The 21,172-nt window shown below is 22.8% G+C and overlaps 7 protein-coding genes across 7 annotated transcripts; 4 read left to right on the top strand and 3 right to left on the bottom strand. All coding sequences in view use genetic code 6, as the record gives it.

Moving 5' to 3' along the window:
- Nucleotides 1-2,253: 2,253 nt before the first annotated feature.
- TTHERM_00355460 (mediator of RNA polymerase II transcription subunit, putative) lies at nucleotides 2,254-2,948 on the bottom strand (the record flags this gene model as incomplete). The annotated part of the gene is made up of 3 exons (XM_001010444.4): nucleotides 2,642-2,948; nucleotides 2,490-2,586; nucleotides 2,254-2,437 (listed from the first exon to the last, which is right to left on the bottom strand). Exons 1-3 carry the CDS (start codon nucleotides 2,808-2,810, stop codon nucleotides 2,254-2,256), a joined length of 450 nt encoding a protein of 149 aa, XP_001010444.3. The 5' UTR covers nucleotides 2,811-2,948.
- Nucleotides 2,949-3,588: 640 nt separating this feature from the next.
- TTHERM_00355450 (hypothetical protein) lies at nucleotides 3,589-9,978 on the top strand (the record flags this gene model as incomplete). Its single annotated transcript, XM_001010443.2, has 4 exons — nucleotides 3,589-4,302; nucleotides 4,576-6,377; nucleotides 6,763-7,837; nucleotides 7,894-9,978. 4 exons carry the CDS (start codon nucleotides 3,589-3,591, stop codon nucleotides 9,976-9,978), a joined length of 5,676 nt encoding a protein of 1,891 aa, XP_001010443.2.
- Nucleotides 9,979-11,160: 1,182 nt separating this feature from the next.
- Nucleotides 11,161-12,744, top strand: TTHERM_00355440 (kinase domain protein; the record flags this gene model as incomplete). Its single annotated transcript, XM_001010442.2, has 1 exon — nucleotides 11,161-12,744. The coding sequence occupies one exon, from the start codon at nucleotides 11,161-11,163 to the stop codon at nucleotides 12,742-12,744; it is 1,584 nt and encodes a 527-aa protein (XP_001010442.2).
- Nucleotides 12,745-13,091: 347 nt separating this feature from the next.
- TTHERM_00355430 (hypothetical protein) lies at nucleotides 13,092-14,661 on the bottom strand (the record flags this gene model as incomplete). The annotated part of the gene is made up of 7 exons (XM_001010441.2): nucleotides 13,092-13,358; nucleotides 13,407-13,597; nucleotides 13,664-13,897; nucleotides 13,954-14,012; nucleotides 14,111-14,324; nucleotides 14,378-14,557; nucleotides 14,625-14,661. 7 exons carry the CDS (start codon nucleotides 14,659-14,661, stop codon nucleotides 13,092-13,094), a joined length of 1,182 nt encoding a protein of 393 aa, XP_001010441.2.
- Nucleotides 14,662-15,102: 441 nt separating this feature from the next.
- On the bottom strand, nucleotides 15,103-16,170 carry TTHERM_00355420 (chitinase-like protein cluster protein; the record flags this gene model as incomplete). Its single annotated transcript, XM_001010440.3, has 1 exon — nucleotides 15,103-16,170. The coding sequence occupies one exon, from the start codon at nucleotides 16,168-16,170 to the stop codon at nucleotides 15,103-15,105; it is 1,068 nt and encodes a 355-aa protein (XP_001010440.1).
- Nucleotides 16,171-17,816: 1,646 nt separating this feature from the next.
- TTHERM_00355410 (hypothetical protein) lies at nucleotides 17,817-19,058 on the top strand (the record flags this gene model as incomplete). The annotated part of the gene is made up of 1 exon (XM_001010439.1): nucleotides 17,817-19,058. One exon carries the CDS (start codon nucleotides 17,817-17,819, stop codon nucleotides 19,056-19,058), a length of 1,242 nt encoding a protein of 413 aa, XP_001010439.1.
- Nucleotides 19,059-19,442: 384 nt separating this feature from the next.
- TTHERM_00355400 (hypothetical protein) lies at nucleotides 19,443-20,702 on the top strand (the record flags this gene model as incomplete). The annotated part of the gene is made up of 1 exon (XM_001010438.2): nucleotides 19,443-20,702. One exon carries the CDS (start codon nucleotides 19,443-19,445, stop codon nucleotides 20,700-20,702), a length of 1,260 nt encoding a protein of 419 aa, XP_001010438.2.
- Between the last annotated feature and the right edge of the window lie 470 nt (nucleotides 20,703-21,172).

Raw genomic sequence — 21,172 nt, 5'->3', positions numbered from 1 at the left:
CTTTTGAGAAAATAAGTATTTTTTAAAAACTAAATTTATGAAAATAAATTATTCTAAATTAAATTCGAATTTTGGTATGAATTTTTTAATAAAATTAGTACTAACCTTTGATTGAATGGATTTAAATAAGATTCTTTATGGACATAACATGGAACATATGTTAGTATAAATAAATATTGAAATATTCACATAAAAAATAAGTGAAAGTATTAAAAAGAAACCACAAATTAGTGAAATTTTGTGTATTATAAAGACTTAACTAGCAATCTGGAAATTAGATGTATCCTTAGTTTAAATATGGACTTTTACATTTTTTAATAAACTTATAATTCAAGCAAAAGTATCTTATTTGTGGATATAGATAATTTATTTAAATATTAAGCAAGACTTAACATCGTCAAAAATTAATAGCATACAAATAACATTAATCTTAAGAATTCCATTCAACTCATATTCAAGTGACTAATTTAACTTGCTATAAAATAAAATGCTTAACTTTATTTTGGCTTGCAATTAACAAGTAATAGGATATTCATTATTGTATTTTAAAAATTTAATAGTAATTTATCCCTCATAAAAATTCATGATAAGGATAAATAAATTTAAATAGCCATGGCTATTTTAAACTAAAAAAACAATTATAATAGCTTTTTCTATAAAAATTACTTTTAACTTATAGGATATTGATCCATATAGGCTTATAATTTTAATAACTAAATGTAAGAAAGGTTTTATAATTAGACACCTTTTAAGAAGATTATTTTACATGATAATTTACTAAATACTTAATAATTACAGAATAAATTTTTGGATTATTATTGTAGCCATCAAAATTTAAGAAATAAAATTAAATAAAGAATTAAAAAAATAATAATTTTTTAAAAAAAGAAGAAACAAGTAAAATAAAATAAAAAATCTTTTTAAGAAAAATCAAACATTTTCATCATTTTATTTTAAATTGTGGTGAAAATATTTTGACTTATGTTGATAGGTATTTTATTTTTTAAGTCTTTTATAACTATTTTCTTATCATTTTTGATAGATCTAATTGAAATTTGATGAAAGAGTAATTTATTCTTCTAAAATCTAAATATAAAATAAATTAAATGGTCAACTTGTATTATTTCTTTAAATTACAGATTTAATACAAATCATGAAATATTATTTAAGTACGAGGCAAACTGATTAAAATCTAAATACAATATCTTAATTTTTATACTTTTATTCTTAATACAAAAGATATTTTTTTTGTCGAATAATAAAATACTAAAAGACGAAATAATATAAATATGTATGTATGCTTATTATAACATAATACATTTTTCTTCTGAAAAGTTTTATTTTATTATTAAAATATAATTTAAATTAATATTTTATTTCTAACTAAAAAAATTACAGATTCAAATATCCACTTGCTTCATTTAATATTTAGTAGTTTTCTATTTTAAATATTAAAACAAATAAAATCACATTCATAAACTAATAACAAAATTAAAGTTTTAGTTCTCGTAATCATAGAACATTTTTTGTATTTTTTACAAATATTTTTAATCAATCAGAATAGAAAATATAAAAGATTTTTTTAGCATTAATCAATATTTTAAGAAAGTAAATATTGAAGGTAAATACAGTTTTGATACAAAAAAGAAATAAACTTTCATATATCACAGACATTAACTTATTAATTTCATTACAATAATTTAAAAAGAATGTGATTTTAACTAAATATTTAAGAAAGAGCTATAAATAAATTATTCATGTTTTTTATTTTTAAAATCAACTTTAGAAAGAGTGAAAGGAGACAAAAATTGAAAATAACAAATCTTTAAAAAATTATTGAAATCTCTTTTTATTTTAAAAAAGTATTTTTTACTTTAACTTTATATAAAATCTATTAGATATTGATCAATAATTAAATTAAGAGCATATTAATTTTTAAAATTTATTTAAATCCACCTTTAGTTAAATTGGCTTTTTAATGTAGATTTTTAAATGGTTAGAGAAGGATTAAACATTATTGTATTCTGATTTTTACTCATTCATTTTGTTTTGAATTTTATTATTAAACAAAATGGGATTAAATAAGATTTAATAATTTAGCATAAATATTTAATAATAATAATAATATTTTATTTAATTGATAACTAATTTATTTATTATGTAAAGAGATTGAATGGAATATATATCAATTTATTATATTATATTAGTTTTAGTAAAAGATTTATATTATATAATTTGAATGTAATTTTTTTATCAATTTTCTTCTTTTTTAATATCTTTTTACAAGCTAGATTTTTTTGCTAAATAATTTAAAAATTATTTAGTATAAGTATTTTGAATATTCATTTTATTTGCTAATTCAATTCCGTTATTACTCAAGTTTTCAATAAATTTGTCTTGTTAAATTAAATCAAGCATTTTTATGCCTAGTGGATACCTTTTTTTAAAAAATTGCTTAGAAATGATTTGTATTAAATAGTAAAGCTTACTTAACGAATTTGAAATATTCAGGTTGTTTGAAATATGATAAATACTTCAAATAATTTTAAAATCTTTCGTTTGAAAAATAATCATATTCTTAAAGTTCTATTTAAAAAAATCTAAATATTTTATTTGTCTAAAATGTAATATTTAATTATACATAAAATGTAATATGGATTGGCTAGCATATTGACAAATTCAAGATCTAACTAAAATCTTTAGTATTATTCAAAATCAGACCTAAAATTCATAAGATCTTGGTTGGCTTGTTAGCTTTAATCTTATTGATTTTAGCTTTGAATTTGCATGCTCATTTAATGCTACATCATTTTATATTAGAATACCCAAAATTTAGCTTGCTTTAAAGATATTTTTTTAGTAAGTAAATCTTTTTTTCTTATTTTGCAAAATATTAAACACTAATTAGACTATTTATAATTCGCAAATATAATTGATTTATTTATTTTAAATACATATTTTTTATATAACTAATTAAGCATCTACCTAACATTTTTATTCAATTACAAAAACACTATTAAAAAAATGAATTTAATAAAGAATTCTAAAATATTTCTTTAACTAATTTTATTATTTGTTTTATATTTGAAAATTCACCTTTGACAAAATATTTCAAAAAAATTTAATTAAGATAATGCCTTTCCATCAGCTTTATAATTTTTAAAAATAATTAGAGCTTATTTAATCAAATACACCATCCATAAAAAATTAGATATTTTAAGAAGATTACTCAAAAAAATATAGTTCAAACAAATAAGTAAATTTTTTAAATAATTAATTTACTAAAATTGATTATTTAGAAAAGCTAAATTTCAAAAATACATAGAAATTGAGAGTAAAAGAGAAATGAAGATTTAGAAAAAAAAAGCCCAATAAGAATAGTAAATATTAAATATTATTTAAATTTTAAACAAAAGCTTGCTAGTTAAAATTAAATAAATAAATAGAAGTAATTTTAAATTGATTTAATTAATTATAAATGTGTTTATTTTTTCAGTTCAATGAAAAGAATACATTCATTCATTCATATATTTGATTTTTAAATACAAAAAAAAATATATTTTTTTTATTAAATTTAATAATTTAATGATGGGATCAGCTTCATTGCTTTGCTAAGTAAAGAAAAAATATTGCAATTAATTTAAAGCATGTTAATTAATACTAAAAAATACAACAAAAGATAATCCTTTTTCTAAAAAAATTAATAGTTTGTCTTCAAGTAAAAAATAATAATTTAGAGAGAGAAACAAGGGTAAATTAAAATACAAAAAATTAATAAACAAATCAAAAGAAAGTGTTTTTCAACTTCATTAAGTAGGATTATAAAAAGACAATTCAAATTAGTAAGCGAGAAAACATACTTAAATTATAATAGGAGCATACGAAAGTATGAATATTTTCGCTAAGTTTAGAGTTTCAAGCTCTGTATAGAAAGCTTAAAAGTTATGGGCGGATTTTAAAAAAGTAAGCCATTTGTAGGATGATCCTGAAACTCTAAATAGATTGAAAAAATTCCTCGATCATGTGAAGGAGTCGTTGAAGACACTTTCAGAAAAAAGTGATAGTAAAAAGTAGATAGATGGTATATTAGGAGAAGCAAGTGACATTTTAAAGAGTTTGCTTAAGTTTTTAGAAGAATATGACAAGACTGCAGACGCTAACAGCCCAAATAATGCATTAGCAAATGAAATTGTTAATTAGGTTTTAGAAATAGTTGAATTTATATTGAGGGATGATAAATATAGAAAGTAAATTGAGAATTCTCAGACTATTCTTAACAATTTCTTAAGTGTCGCAGAGAAAGTAAAATCATAATTCTTCTTTTATTGCTATTATTTTAGATATTGAGAAAAATATCTGTCAATCGAATGAATATTCTTGTTATAAAAACTATTTTTTTACTCTGTCTTTTTTATTATTTTGAATCAAGAAATAATTTTTTGATCTTAAATATGATTGATTGGTAGATAGATAGTTTGTTTACATATACAAGAAATGCAAATTTTAGAGAAAAATTAATAGAAAATGTTGTTATGGTTTCATAGAATTAAATTTTATTTTTAAATTACAAAATAGTTGGATAAAAGTGAAAGCAAAGTTACTGTGGTCGAGCTCATTATCATGATTGCTGAAAATGTTGACTCAAAAGTTAGTTTTGTTTAAAAGGAAGGTTTTAGCAAGTTAATGAAGATGCTGATGGACAAAGATGAAAGAGTTTCCAGAGTCATAAGCAGAGCGTTACTTCATTTCTTATAAATTGATAACTCGGAGGAATCAAGGCTCCTCAATGAAATGTAGGGACATATTGAAGAAAAAGAAGAGTTCAACTCGATAAAAAAAAAAATAAAAAAAATTGCATTAGATTTTAGAAAATTTACATTCAACGAAATTCAAAGAATATTTTTGTAAAGTGACAATCAAAATACCACTAATTAAGTTCAGGAAGATGGAAATACCAACAATAGAGAAAGATAGTAAAGTGTAACCAAAAAGACTTCTCTCTACTATTAAAATAATAGAAAAGATTCGAATGGCAATATTCTTAGTAATGGAAAAGTGTAAGAATTTGTTGATCCTCCTACTTATGAAGATATTTTTGAAATGGACTTAAAGCTTTTGATTGCTTTAAAGATTAATTAGCAAAATAATATCAGCGAGTAAGCAAACATTTTATCAAACGATCATTTAGAAATTAGCGTTAGTTCTAATGAACGAGTTATACAATAAAATAATAATATGATGGCTAATTCTTAGTAAAATATCAAGCCTCAAAGCAACCATGGAAGCATTATAGAGGAAGAACTAGAAGAATAAAAAAATAACTAAGGCAGTATCAATTACTAAGGAGGTCAAGGAAGCTAGATTAAATCTATTGATCAACAATCTGATTAAAGTGATGAAATTTTTACCATTTTATAGGGAGGATTTAAAGCTATTTTGAAAACTCTTCACAACGGTAATAACAATGAAGAAGCTTAATTGAATTTAATGTAAACTATTTACAAATTGCTTAGTAGCGAAGATCAAAAGTATAAAGCAGAATTTAGAAAAGTGAAGGGATATGAAGTTCTTGCAGGTGTAATTAATAGAGTTCGCAATTATGGAGAGGAAAAGAATAAAAAATTTTTGGAAAACATGATGAAATTATATGTTGACATCATTATCAATGATAAAGAAATTATGCAAATAATGAATTTTGATGCATTTGAGACCTTTATTAAGTTAATTTCTGCAAGCTAGTAATATGAAGTAATATCCTTGTCTTTAGATAATTTGAAGAATCTTTTCTTGTCTAACTGGAAGAATCTCATCATTGCTAGAAGACTTAAATCAACCTATCACTTATTAGCTTTAATTATGAGATTGTTCGAGAGTGATTATGAAAGTAGTTCTAGTTCTATTTTCTAGCCATTAAACGGAGTTGAAACAAATGGAGTAACTAATTAAATTACTAAAAATACAGAGAATCACAATGAAATTAGCATCCTCGAAGGCTTAAAATATGTTTATTAGCTGAACAATCCTATTTTTTACTCTAGCGAAATTACACAATCTAATATGCCTATTGGAAAGCAATAAAGAGAAGAATTATTATAAAAAGTGAATGAAATTCTCAAAATATACTCATATGTAGAGGGAACTTTTTCTACAGAGTACGAGTACGCATTTACAGAAATTATATTGAAGAGCATTTAAAGAGATGATAATAAAAACTCAACAATATATTTCCTCGACACTCTTTTTGATTTTATGGAAAGAAAGTAATAGAGAAAATGTTGCTAAATTTCTACTTTCGACAACACTTTCCACGGATTAATGGAGTGTCTAAAAGAAATTGCAACTATCCTTCTATAAAAAATTACAACTCCAGATTAAATGTAAGCTCTTTTACTATTTTTATATTTATCTTTTCTAATTAATAATTTATTAGATCATGAAATAATTTAAAATTTAAAAATTAAACAAATGTAATTTATCAGAAAAATAAATAATTAATGATTTACTTAAATTTAAATTAGAAAATATCTTTTTTGCATTAAAAAAATTAGAAAATATCTTCGTTTTTAATAATATTAGAAAGCATCTTTTTTTTTCTTCTTTCAAAGCCAAAATATATTTTGAAATTTTTGTTGAGAAAAAAAACCAATTTATTTTGTTTTTAAGAATTTTTTTTCCAATAAAAATGTAATTGCTTACTTGCCTTAATTTATTTTTCTTTAAAGAGTTTATTACTTTAAGTAAATATTTTTTTATTTGAAATAGAAAAATTTGTTTAGATGATGATGAGACTGTTCATTATTTGGGGAAATTTTTGTTTTTCAGTGATTAGTATTTGAGCTGTGATCATTCAAGCTAATTACAGAAAGATGAAAGAATGAAAAAGTTAGAGAGAGAAAATACGCTTATTAAGAGCATTATTTGCAGAAATCAATGTGAAGAAACAAAGAAAATAATATCTGAGAAGTATGTAAACAAATTGCAAGAAAAAGAGGAGGTAAAAATGTTGATGAAGGTTATTAAATTTAATAAGTTAAAAAATGATAATAATTATACTGAATATGCCTACAGAGTCTTGGTTGTTTTGAAAGATATTCTGGTTAACAATCCTCAAAGAGCTTAGTAATTCATAGAGATGGATGGAATTTTTATCCTTTCTTACTTGGTTTCTAAAATTATTTAAGATTTCAATTACGTCGAGAGAGCTTGTATGCTTTTCATAGATATTTGCCTGAACGTAAATAATTCTAATGCTATTTTAAGTAATCCATTGCTTAAGTAAGATGATGAAAAAATTCCTTCAATAGAACCAAAGAGATCAATATGTTTGAATGCTTTGTTTTGTAGTTTATTCGATGCTAATTTAAAAGATTCACATCATGTATTTTTTGAATATTTGGGAAAAGTAATTTTAAAATCTAGCAATTTAAAGGTTTTTAAAAACGAAAGCTACATTCTAATCTTTTTATTAGAGTTATTGAACACAAGTAGAGTTTTATCCAAAGATAATAATTTATACACATAAATTCTTAGTATATTCGAAAGAATTATTCAAAAACCTAATTCTGATGAAATCAAATTAGTCCTTGATAGTTTGTTGAATTATAACAACTTAATGCAATTAAGTCATAATAAATAATCCACTTCATTCTTTACTGATGCTCTCTCAATTATGGCTATTCATATTTTATTAAATACCACACCTTAGCTACATACAAGACCAACAATACTTGAAAAAGTAAGTCCTCTTCTCGAAAAGATAATTAGCTAAAATTACATTTATAATCTATTTGGATGCCTCAATTGTCCTAACTTAGAAGTGACAGAAATGGTGCTTAAGGTAAATAATATTTATCCTAATTTTTAAAATTTTCAACAATTCATTTTGATAAAAAGTTTATACTTTCTTGCATGAGCATTTACTCAAAGACTAAAAAAACAGAAGTCTATGGAAAAAAAGAATATTTCTACCATTTAATTGGTGAAAAGCTTCAGAAAGGAAAAATTAATTAGAATATCTGTAAAATTCTCTACGACTTTACTTTCTGGGAGTACAATCCAAATATTTTATATCCAAGTAACTCCTCTGTAGTTTCAACATTGCTCAATAGAAGTGGATAAGCTAATAGTATTATGAACTTATCTAAGTCCCAAATGGAATAACAGAAAGGTGGAAAGACTATCACTAATATATATCTGCTTGAAATATTCTTTAAGGTGTTAAAAGAATATGAACCAGAAAATCAAAATGACGAAAATTCTATTTCTTTTAGAAATGAAATGCTAAACATTTTTGAAGCAGTCCTTGATGAACCAAACAACGTTAACTTAATTCTTGATCAAACTAGTTTCCTAAATTGGTTCTACTTACTGCTTCCAAATAAATGGTAAGATCTGTCTGATCCTCATGATAATTTTAAATCACAGTAACAGCAATCAAACAATTTAAGTCAAAGCAAGATTTCTAATAATTTAATCAACAATTCAATCAATTTAAAAAATTCAGGAAATCAAAATCTTCAAAACAACTAAAGTAATTTAAGCAATCACCTATTCAATAGCGCTGAAAAAAAATAAACTGATAACAGCGTATTAGCTCATGATTAAACAAATTAAAATATCAAAAGCGAATTAAATAATAACACTTCTAAAAATTAATTTGTAAATTAAACTCCTTAGATGAAAATGTCAATGGATAGCAACAGCAATAACAGCAGCTAGAGTTTAGGACAATCACAAAAATTCAAGCAAATCAGCAATTCTCAGTATATGGCATTTAAGTTGGAGAAAGAAAAAATATTTACTATAATTCAGAAAATCATGGTTCATTTCTTCCATAGAAAGCCAGCTGATTTCGATTTTATTGAGTATTTTAAACGCTTTTCTCACTCAGATGATGAATTTGTCAACATTATTATTAAGAACTTCTTCAATGAGCTGCTTTCAAGAAATAATTGTATATTTAAAGACGATTCAGCATAATATTTCTTGAAAAATTTCAAGGCTTTTATTGATGGCATAGACTCATATATTGGATTTGAAGCAGAAATACATAGACTCATTCTTTAATGCATTATTAAGATGAATGCTAAAAATGATTAAAAGATACGTGCATAGATGAAAAATTTGGGTTTATTTGAAAAGAGAGATAACCTAATTATAAGGATTATCACTTATGAATAAGATGGAAATAAATTTGTCAAAATATTTGAAGGTATCTCATTTGAAGCTTTAGCAAATCATCCCTAATTTGAAAAAAATCACTCTTTATCATCATTGATGAAGATATTTATTTAAAATTAAAACAACTTCCCTCTACAAATTCTTATTATGACTATCTTGAAGAACCCTTCTTTAAGTGAAAGCAACTAGAAGTATGTCGCCAATTTATTAGAAAATCCAAAGTTAGTGTAATTTTTGTTTCCTACTTTACTAAGACGTAAATAAAGCTCTATAGCCAAATGTCTGTAGTCTAACTTGAATAACTCAAATAATAAGAATAACAATTCAAATAATAACAACAATAACGATGATAACGATCAAGACTCAGACTCTCAAGATGAAGGAGAAGGTGAAGAAGCCCAAAAGCGCAAATAGTCTGCTTCTAAGAGCGTGCATAGAGGTGCCTCTTTTGAGGATGATTTCTTAAATGATTTTTACAGTTAAGAAAACGAAAATCTACGTAGAGACATAATAAATAGAATAGAAGCAAATTTAAGACCTATCTTAAGAGAAAAAGAGAAGGAAGAAAAGAGTATTAAAGATAAGAAGAAATAAGATAAATAAAAATAAAATGAAGTTCTAAAAAAAGAGGCAGAAAAAGCAAAAGAGAAAATTTCAAAGATAGAACAAGAAATTCAAATAAAATTCTAATAATCGTTTAATGATCACAAAATAAAACAAGATGAATTTAATAATTTCAGAGAAGATAAAATGAAAGAAGGAGAACGTAAATTCATAGAATATAGTAAGACTGTGTGATTTTTCGAAAAAGAATACTTAAACAAGAAGTCAAAATAGCATAAATAGTATAAACAAAATTAAATAATAGCTATAAAAATATTAAGTTTTTAATGCATCAAACAATCAATCAACCAATTATTTTCTTTTCTATTAATCTAAAAAATAAACAAACAAATAAATAAATAATCATTATTAGCAATTTAAATTAAAACAGTTTTAAATAATAAAATAATAATATGTTTTTGATTCCAAATAGTTAGTTAGTTGTAGACAACATTTTGAATAATATTAATAATAGCTAATTATAAATCAACCACATTCAATAATAAAAATAGTAAAATGATAAAAATATTAAATTATAAGGCAATTAATTATAAAATTATTATTAAGTAAGTAAGCTATCTTTCTTTCTATTATTTTAAGCTCTTTTTGTTAAGACAAGAATAAATTTGTAAAATATTATATAATTTATTTTTAAAAATAAAGTGAGTTCATGTATAAATATTTGTACATTAAATCCTCAAAAGAATCTTTTTTGCAAAAAAATGTATAAAAACAAATTTCTTTATATACATATATATTATCTAATTCATTTTTATTATATAAAGTTTATCTATTTTATTTCAAAACCCTTAAAATACAAAATTATGATATTTTATTCAACATTTTCCTTGAACTATAATAAATTATTTGCTTATTTAAACAAAATATTGAACACTTGATACAAATTTTATTTGACTTTTTTAGAATATTTTTAAAAAATTATTTTTCTAATTAAAAGCAAATTGAATTTTATATTTTTATATTTAATAAATTTATCATTTAATATGATTAAGATATTAGAAATTTAAAGTGATAAATTACAATATAACAAAATGGTCAAATATAAACAAAGTGAAAAATATCAACAAAAAAAAAAGAACATTCTAAAAATTTAACAACTTGGTTTTAATTAGCTTTCCTTTACTATTACTATTGTTAATTCTTAATAAAGATAAATAAAGCTACAAAATACAAATACATAATTTATATATTTAATTAATTAATTCTAGAGGAAGTTTAAGTATAAAATTAATTAATAAATACTTTCCATTGAATATAAGAGAATTTAAAAACATTTAGAAACAAAACAAAAATTAGTGAAATTTATAAAAAGAAATAAATAAATAAATAAATAAAAGATAAAAAAATTAATAAAAGATGGAGAATATTATTCAAACTAATCCATAAACTGAAACTAATACTGCTATTCAAAAGAATAAAACAGAGGAAAGAGCAGGTACTCTTGAAATCAATGGCTTGGAAATACTAGAATTCGATTTTGAGAAGATGAGTAAAATTTCAGATAGCGAGTTTGAATCACAAACTATCTCTGATATTTACAATTAAATGACAGAAGAGCTAAAAAAATTTGAATATGAAGAATTCAGATTTTTAAGTTCTGATACTTAAGGATGTTAAATATCTGCAAATAAAAAAGGCATTGAAAACAGACATATCATTAAAGGAATATTTTCTAAAAAGAATAAAGAAGATGCTAACGAACTAAAAAATTATATTGATAATTAAATCAAGATACTTAAGCAATGTAGTGGATCTCCTTACTCTATAGAACTTGTTAATGAGATAGAAGGTGAAGAAATGGTTTATTTGATCTTCAATGCTAATAAAGGAACCATTTAGAAACTTTTAGAGCAACAAGGTGGAAAATTATCAGAATTTTCTGTAATAAAGTATTCAAAAGATATTGCTGAAGGTATATGTCATGCCCACAAGAATGGTCACTTTTTTTATCATTTAAATTTAGATCAGATTTTTATAGATTTCAATAACAATGCAGTTGTAAGTGCATTTACTGCAAGAGATTTAAACCTTTCTCAGGAAAATTCTCTATTCATTGCTCCTGAAATAGAATAAAACTCATAGGAATAAGATGCCAGTGATAATACTAAAGCTTCTACATCACTTAGTAAATAAAGCGATGCTTTTTCATTTGGATGTCTTATGATTAGTATGTTACTTGGTGTAACTGAACTTAAGAGATATGAAAAAAAAAAAGAGCAAATATCTGAGTACTTTGCTAATTTAAGCGATTCTTCAAGTAAAAAGGAGTCTCTTTATAAAATTATCTCAAGATTAACTAAATTTGATTCAAACGAAAGAATGACAATCTTTGATTCACTCTCAGAGCTTTAAAAAATGATATCTGTTGATGTCATTGCTGAATAGGAAGTTTAAGATTCAGGAGATGAACATATTAAAAATATTATGATTTACATTGAAAAGGTTTAAAAAAAAATTGGAAAAATTGGAGAAAAAGTTTAAAATCTTAAACCAGATCATTCAGAATTACTTATTAAAATATAAAATTTTGAGAATTAGATTAAATTGAAAGACTAGAAAATTGATGATCTCACCAAATAACTTTTAGATGAACAAAAAACACATGAAAATGAAAAAAAAAAACTCAAAGAAGGTTCTCTTATAAAAGATGAGCAAATCTAAAAACTCAACTAAGAACTTGAAGGATTAAGAATTGAATTCAAGAAGAAGGAAAATGAAATTATTTTAAAAAATTAAAGTCTCATGAAGGAGCTTGAGGAAAGTTTGAGAAATTAACTCCGATTAAAGGTTAAATAGACCCATACTTATTAAGGACCAGGCTTTTATTGCAATGACTGTAATTACTATTTTGGATAAAAATGGGGATACCACTACGGAAATTAAGTTAGTTTCTACTGCTCAAGTTGTTAGTCACAATCAATACACACCCTTAAGAGATGAAATCCCTCTTAATGATAGAAAATTTTAAATATAGATAACCCATTGAAGCATAATATAAAAATGGTTAAATTAATTATATGAAAAATGATAAAAAGAAAGATATAATTAAGTTTTTAATTGATTTTATTTAATATATATTATGTGTGTGTTGCTATATAATTGAATGAATTTATGAGAATTTTAAGGTGTTTTAAAAGAATATCTGAAATAATTTAAAAACATATACATTATTTTAACTTGCTATAAGAGGATTTTATTAATTATTGTGCAAAATAATTATTTAATAAGTTTAATTTTAATTATAAAAATATTTTTAGAATACACATAAGTATGTAATACTAATTTATTCAATAAAATTAAATCTTTTGTCCAAACTTTTTCTTAAAGCGATCTATTGTTTTTTTCTCAAAATTATTGGCTGATATGCTAAGTGTAAAACCATCTAAAGCATTTGCTAAAAATTATTCTAAAATATCTTTGTCTTATTCTGAGTATTCATTTTGTATTAAATTCAAGTGTTAAAGCTATTCATTGTAAAAATAAGCAAATTTATCTTATCCTATATCTTTTACAACATCTAAAACTGGAACTTCTTCTTGATTCTTGCCTTTTTACTAGTAAAAAATGTAAAAAAATAAAAACAAATAAATAAATGAATTTACTTTTAAATTCCTCTAAATTATTGCATCTCTTTCTTATTCTTTTCTTCTATATTCTTAAAGTTCTTCTGAACTTAAAACCTTCTTACCAATCCTGTTTATCAAAGGAGTCAATTAGCTTAAATGATTAGCTCCTAGACCTAAATATTATATGTTTGTATATGAAGAGAGTAGAGTAAAAAGACTCTCAAGACCTGTTTATTTAAAACAATTTACAAATAAATACAAGTTCTGTATAAACAAACATGTCAAAAAAATACTTGCATTAGTGATTTAATTTTAGAAGAAATCTAAAACTTTTACTTTTAAGGTAGAATTATTTTCAAGAATAGTACTGCATATTTTTTTTAACATTTGATCATTTATATTCTAGTTCCTTAAAGTGACTAATTCCAAATCCACACATCTACTAAATAAAACTTCATAAAAGTATTCTTTGTTTTAACAATCTTCAATGTCATTCCAATCAAAAAAAAGCTTAACTATTTTATTGACTATTCAAGTAAGCTTAATATAAATGAAAATGCATAGATTTTAAATAAGTAATTACCTTAAATTAGCTTAATCAGCTCATTTAAAGTGTTCATATCAAATACATTATTATTTATCCTAGATTAATTTGATATTTAATATAAATTTTTAACATAATTATTGTATTTATGTATCAAGCAAGTTTTATAATCAATAAATTACTCTTAATTATTTACCTTAATACTTTTATCTTTGCGCCAAGTAATGCAATGTTTAGCATTTTAATTGTTACATAATCTAACTTTTAGCTGTTCAATATAAAAAACTTCAAGTTGTTATCAACTTCATTTGGTTCTGTTTTAATTATATCTAAAGAAACACTATTATCATTTACTTCCCTATCTATCTACTAAGAGTCTTCCTAAGCAAAAATAGGAGGAAGGAGAACTCCTAAATAATATAATAAATTAATATTTTCATAAAACTGAAACAAAAGCTTAAACCTATTTTTTTTGCTAATGCCTTCATATTTAATTTGACATTATCTCCCAAATCTTTAGATAAAAAATCATTATTTGAGGTAAAATACTAGTTAATCTTTTCAATTTCAGATTGAGAATACTTTTTGTAATGCCACCATGGATTCAATTCATTCTCATTAAACAGCGGCTGAATTACTAATACTGTATAAATTATAAAAATCGTATTAATAAAAACATGATTCATCATATTCATAAATAAAATCATAACATGTATCTTCTTTCTTAAATATTGATTGCTTTTTCATTGCTAAATTAACAGAGAATAACTCAATTTACTTTTGCTTTTCGCTTTAGAAGTATTCTACTTTTTTAGATATTTTAAATATATAACTTAATTTAATTAAACAATATTCTCTACCTAATAATTGTTAATATCATACATCAGATTCAACATCCAACTAATCCATAATTCATATAATGAAAAACATTAAATTAACTTTAAAATTGTTTTAAAATTATCAATAAAATAATAATAAATTTATTTTTCTTTTTGAATTATGTAAAATGAGGATAAAATTGATGGAATTAATATAAAATATTGACTTTGTTTTTTAAATTTTTTAAAATTTGTGTTGAAAGAATTTTAAATTGGATTATTTTAATAAAAATTTGATGTAATGTTTATATAAATTTATATAATTTTTTACTTTATTTAATATAAAAAGTTTTATTTTTTTATAAACTTATCAATAGGTCTTTTTTATAGCATTTGGATTATAGTTTTTAGAGAATGCATTTGAAAAGACGCAGTGTTGATCATTTATGAATTCCCAAATAAAGAATCCAGGAATGTTGTAGCCCAGCTTCTATTGAGCTTCAGTACATATTTTTCCTAATTCGGCAGGTTCAACATATCCAGTGTTATCTGCATCTTTTGGAGTAGCTGGCTTACCAAGCACCAATTTGCTAATAGGAATTTTATCTTTTTCAATGATTTCTTAATAAGAAGTATTAACAAATGGTGCTCCACTGTTTAAAAAGAGTTTTTCGTAGGAATCATAGCTATCTGACTCTTAATTGTAAAACTAAACATTGTACCATGAAATAAGATGTCCAACTTCTTATTCGATTGTGTAGTAGGCTCCGTTGTCGTAATAAGCACGAGAAAAGTAAGGAGCTTAGGGAGCATGAGTAAATATAATGTTTTTATTGTTTATCTTTTCAGCTAATGCTTTTTAGAAGGTAATTAACCAAGTTACTCCAGTTCCATTAACTATGGCATCATTATCTTCGTAATCTATGTCAACACCGTCAATGTATGGATTTCTATTAACAAAATCTGCGAGCTGTGATGCTATTTAAACAGGATCGGATCCAGTTGGATTATCAGTACCACCAAAAGCACTAATAAAGAGCTATTTTCCTTGAGCATGGAAGAGTTCTAAAATTTTTTTTTAAATTTCAGCATCAGTTTTCCCGTACTTCGTTGTGCTAATATATGTTGAGATGTTTTCCCATACGCTTAAAGCATCTGAAACCCAACCAGGCATCCAAAAAGTAAGGATAAAAACATTATAGCAAGGCGAGTTCAATCCCATAGCATCAAGTATTTTGGGTCCATCCCACTCGCTGAGTTAGTTAATGTAAGCAATCTTCTTAAACGAAGAAGAAGAGGCATTATTTTTGTGATGATGATTTGAGGTATTTTCCTTCTTTGAAAGAAAACTAGATCCTTTTTCTAAGCTTATATAAGAAACAACTGCAGTTGTTATCAAAATCAAGGTTATTAATGCGAAGGATACTTACTTTTGCATCTCAAATTTTGTGATTGATAATTTTATTAAATTATTAATATTTATAAACTTAGCTAACAATTTTACTTATTTTTATAGTGAAATATACAAAATAAGATAATTTAATTATACTTTAAGAAAATATTCGTTTAAACTAAGTGTAATAAAATTAAAATCGATGACTCATATTCATTTATTTTATTTAAATAACTAATTAGTGTTTTTCTTATCAGATTTCATCCTAACATCAATTCATTCAAATAGTTACTCCATACATCAGATTTATCTCCATTTCATTTCTTCTTAAGATAATTTTTTAAATACTAATAAACTCTTCTTCCCATTTTTCAATAAGTACTTCTGAGTATCAAAAATTTTAATTTTAGATATAACTTTACAAGGTTTTTAGATGTAAAAGATTTTTTTATGGAAAAAAAATAATTTAAATCTTTGAATAAGTTTTATGAATATTTGTTAAATCAAAATACTAAATATTAAACTTTTGAAGTTCCAAATAAAATAATATTTACAAAAAAATATTAATAATTTTTATTTAGTCATTTTGGAGAGAGTACTTTGGTTTTATTGAAGAAAAACAATTCTTTATATTAAATTAATCTTCAAATATGTAAATAATGTCGTAAAATAGCTATTGTTCAAAATATAAATGATAAGGAAAATATTACTCATCCATTAAATAATTTTTCTTTTATTTATATAGAATATAATTGATTTATTCTTCAAAATAATTTTATAACTAAATTAATTTGATATTTCATTTTAATAATAAATTATAAACAAAAAAGAGCTATAAAGAAATTTATATTTTAAACGAAATACACAAATAATATTTCTTTTTCACAACAATTAATATCTTGAAAATTTATTTCTTAATTAATATCAACTTTATTTACATACCAAAAATATTTATATTTAAAATTATCTTTAAAATTAATAATAAAATTTACATAAACTTTAAAAAAATTTTTATTTAAAAAAAAACAAAGATTTTAATTTTTAAATTTTATTTTATTTTGGTGGATGAAAAAGTAGAGCGCGGTGATAATGATAAATCCATGTATGCTGCTTAAAATTTACAATAAATTTAGATTTAATTTAGTTTTATTGAATACTTATTTTTTAAAAAGTTTTAAATAAAATTTTTATAATATTTTCTCTTTTTATTTAAAATAAATGTTTGTATTTTTTCAAAAAATTTAAAAAATAATAATAATAAAATTGAAATAAAAAATATTTAATAATTTAATAATCTAATAATAATTTTGATAAAAATTTAACAAATTGAATAATTTATTTGTTCTAAAATTTTCTAAAAGATACTCTCTATTTTTGATAAAGTTAAAAAAAGTAAAATTGAAATCAGTAATAAATTTTAAGATAAAAATGATCAAGTTATATTTCATATTTTTTACATTTTTGATAAATTTTAAATCATCACAAATATTATAAGGAAAATTTTGATCAATTAGGTGTACCTATTTTAGTTATTATAAAATCAAAAAACAATATATATGATACTTTAGTAAAAATTCCTTAAATTTAAATACAGTTTAATTTATTTTTTAAGTTTGTTAAAAATTGTAATTAAAAAAAATAGCTAATAAAAAGTTTTACATAAACTAAAGAAATCTGAAAAATCTTATAAAATGGATAGCAAATTATAATCACAGAGTTAAAGTAAAAAAAATAAAAATATTGGTTTGGTTTTAGGGTGTTAAAATTCTTTTTCTTCTTCATAAATTGAAGGAGAGTCATCTTAGGTTGAAAAATAATCTAGCACCTAGTTATCATTAGTTGCAATTAAAGTTCATAAATAAATTTTAAAAACTAGAAAAAATCCTTTAAAGGGCTTCGTTAAAAGATAATTAGAGGTCTCCCCTATTTTTACTAAACAGTTAAACTTTTCTCATAAATATATTCTTTTTGGTTATTAAGATGTTGAGACATATTATAGAGATTATTCTGATCCTTTTGATTTTGATTTAGTAGACTTAACCAAGCAAGGTATAGAGATATAATCAATAAAGAAATGTATGAAATATGATGAGTTACAAGTAAATGTTAATAACAAAACTTGCAGTGGAATTACTAACTTTTAATTTTTGATAGATCATTTTGCAAAATTTACAGATTAAAATTACAGAAAGCTTTATTTAGAACTTATTAAGTATTAGAGTTTAACTACATAGCTAATTGATCATATAAGCACTCTAAGAATGAAAATATAATCAAGGCTAATACAGCAAGAAGAAGTAAATAATGCTCGCTAATAATTTTAAAAATTTGTAGAAAACTAACTAAATTAATAAATCATATAAGGTAATTATTTTTACGTCTATCAGATTTATACTTTGGATGTAGATACAGTTGATATAAAGTTAGATAAATTAGGTTTTTCTTTAGCCTTTTTGAGCTTTATGGGTATAGATTTATCAGAATGTGAATAATTATTGCTCCATTCAGGATAATCATTTTAAGCTTCTTTTGGAGGAATAAGACTTAATGCAGTACTAGAGGATTTAGAGATGCTCAATAGTGGTCTCGTATTTAGATGTAAAGATACAACCATTTAAACAAAAGATTAAATTAAATTCTCTGTGAAAAAAGTAGAAGAATTGATTTTTTGGGATGAAAGACCTGAATGGGCATCAAAATACGATTTCTTAATGATACTTTAAAAAGTAGATTTAACTGCAGAAAATATTAAATATGTAATTGATGAAAGGCTAAAAAGAAATTCAATAGATAACTCTTATGATAACATAGAAAACCATGTGTTAGAATATGTAATTTAGAGTGAAGTATTTTTAGAAAAGTTCTATCCTGAATTTTACAAGCAGTTCAAAGAAAAAAAATCTGTAAAATTAGAAAATGAAAATCTACCTTGAAAAATATACTAAAATCTAAAATTAAATCGATTAACAAATTATTTATTTTTCTTGAATTGTTCATTTTCAAAAAAAAAAAAATTAACTTTTGTATTTTATAGTACCAACTTATAATAAATTAATCTTTTTGATATTTTTTAATATCTAAATTAGGGTTTGCTTTATTTATAATTTACTATTGACCTTATTTTTCTATCTTTACAATTATTTATTAATTACTAAAAAATTTATGTTTGCTACAATTTGATTTTCAGAAAAAACAAAATTTAATCAAATTGATACTCTACTATTATTTTTTGGAAGTAATTGATTATTAAAAGTAAGTTCATATAAAGGATTATCTGATCAGTTATCGCAAATTGAAAATATAAGCTATTCAATAAAATGGATATAGAATTTTAATGCACACATTATGATTAATAAAATAATAATGAAGTTTTGATGTTAACTTCAACTAATTCGCTTACTTCTGAAAAAGAAGAGTAATAAAACAAAAAAGATTCTAACAAATAATTGAAAATTGTGCCAATTAAGGTTCATAAGTAAATATTAAAAAGTAGGAAGAATCCTCTTAAAGGATTTGTTAAAAAGCTGTTTGAAGTAGTTCCAATAATGCCAAAGCAAATCAGCTAAAATCACAAGTATTTGCTTTTCGGATATTAAGAAGTTGAAACATATTATAGGGATTACACAAATCCATTTGATTTAGATTTGATTGATTAATCAAATAGTATTGTTGGATTTTAGTCTGTTGAGAGATGCAACAGAAAAAATGAACTGCAAATAAACCTTAATTGTAAAGGTAGCAGTGGAATTGTAGATTTTAACTTTTTAATAGATCATTTTAGCAAAAGCACATCACAAGATTATCGTAAATTATACACAGAGCTTATAAAATACTAATAAATAGCTTAATAACAATCAGAGCATATCAACTACCTTAAGATGAAACTAGATTCTAAGTTAATTACTGAAGAATAATTGTTGAAGGCTCGTGAGGATTTTTTATAATTTATTGAGAATTATATTAGTTAGCAATAGTAATTGGGATATTATTTTTATAGTTATTAGTTATATATTGTTGATGTGAATAAAGCAGATATCCAATACGATAGAAGATGTGTATCTCTATCTGTTTTAAGCTTATTAGGAATTGAACCTTCTGATTATGAATAAGTAGTACTTCATTAAGGAGATGGGTTTGAATGTAATTTGGGTAAAAAGAGAATGGACTAACTATTTGAAATGTTAGATATTTTTGTTAATGGTAATAGCAATAAATTCTTTGAAGCTCATTTAAGAACTTTTGATAGAATTAAAATTCCGATAAAAGAACTAGTTGAAGTAGTATACTGGGATGGTAGGCCTGAGTGGGCATCAAAATTTGACTACGTATTATTGTTTGCAAAATTTGATTTACCAGCAGAAAGAATTAAATAAGTGATTGAGATCAGATAAAACAAATCCAAATTAGAAATGGATCCAGACATTGTTGAGACTTACACTTTTGACTATTGTATTCAAACCGAAATATTTTTAGAAAAATTCTATCCTGATTTGTTTAAAGATTTAAAGCAAAAAAAATCAATAAAAATTAAAACTTTATAGTAAAATTAAAATTAAGAAGAACATAATTTAGAATGAAGTACTCTAAAGTAAAAACAAAAACTACAATTATGAATTGAATAGAATTATTATGATAAAAAATATTATTATAACACTACTACTATTTTACATATACAATACCAACTTAGTAAAAATTTATATATCAAATGAAAAATAAATTGTTATTTCATAACAAAACGATCTCATCAAATTGTTTTGCATATTTTATTTTCTTAATATTTTGTTAGAATTATTAATTAGCAAGATTTATTTTTTTTAAAGAGTAATTCTCAAATTAAATCATCTCAGTTCATTTTTTTCTCAGAATTTAAAATCAAAAACCCATATTTAGTATATTTTATTAGTTATAATTAGCTAATATTTAAAATTAATCTTATTATTTATGTTTATTTTAAAATACTGAGCTTTAATTATTGCTTTTTTTTTTATTTTTATGGAAATGTTTATATCTATTTATTTTAAAAACTAATTTTCAATCAAAGTATGAT

Source organism: Tetrahymena thermophila (genome assembly GCF_000189635.1).
Source record: "Tetrahymena thermophila SB210 genomic scaffold scf_8254697, whole genome shotgun sequence".
Lineage (NCBI taxonomy): Eukaryota > Ciliophora > Oligohymenophorea > Hymenostomatida > Tetrahymenidae > Tetrahymena > Tetrahymena thermophila.
The sequence above is the reverse complement of the archived record's forward strand: the minus strand, read 5'-3'. Positions and strand labels throughout refer to the sequence as shown.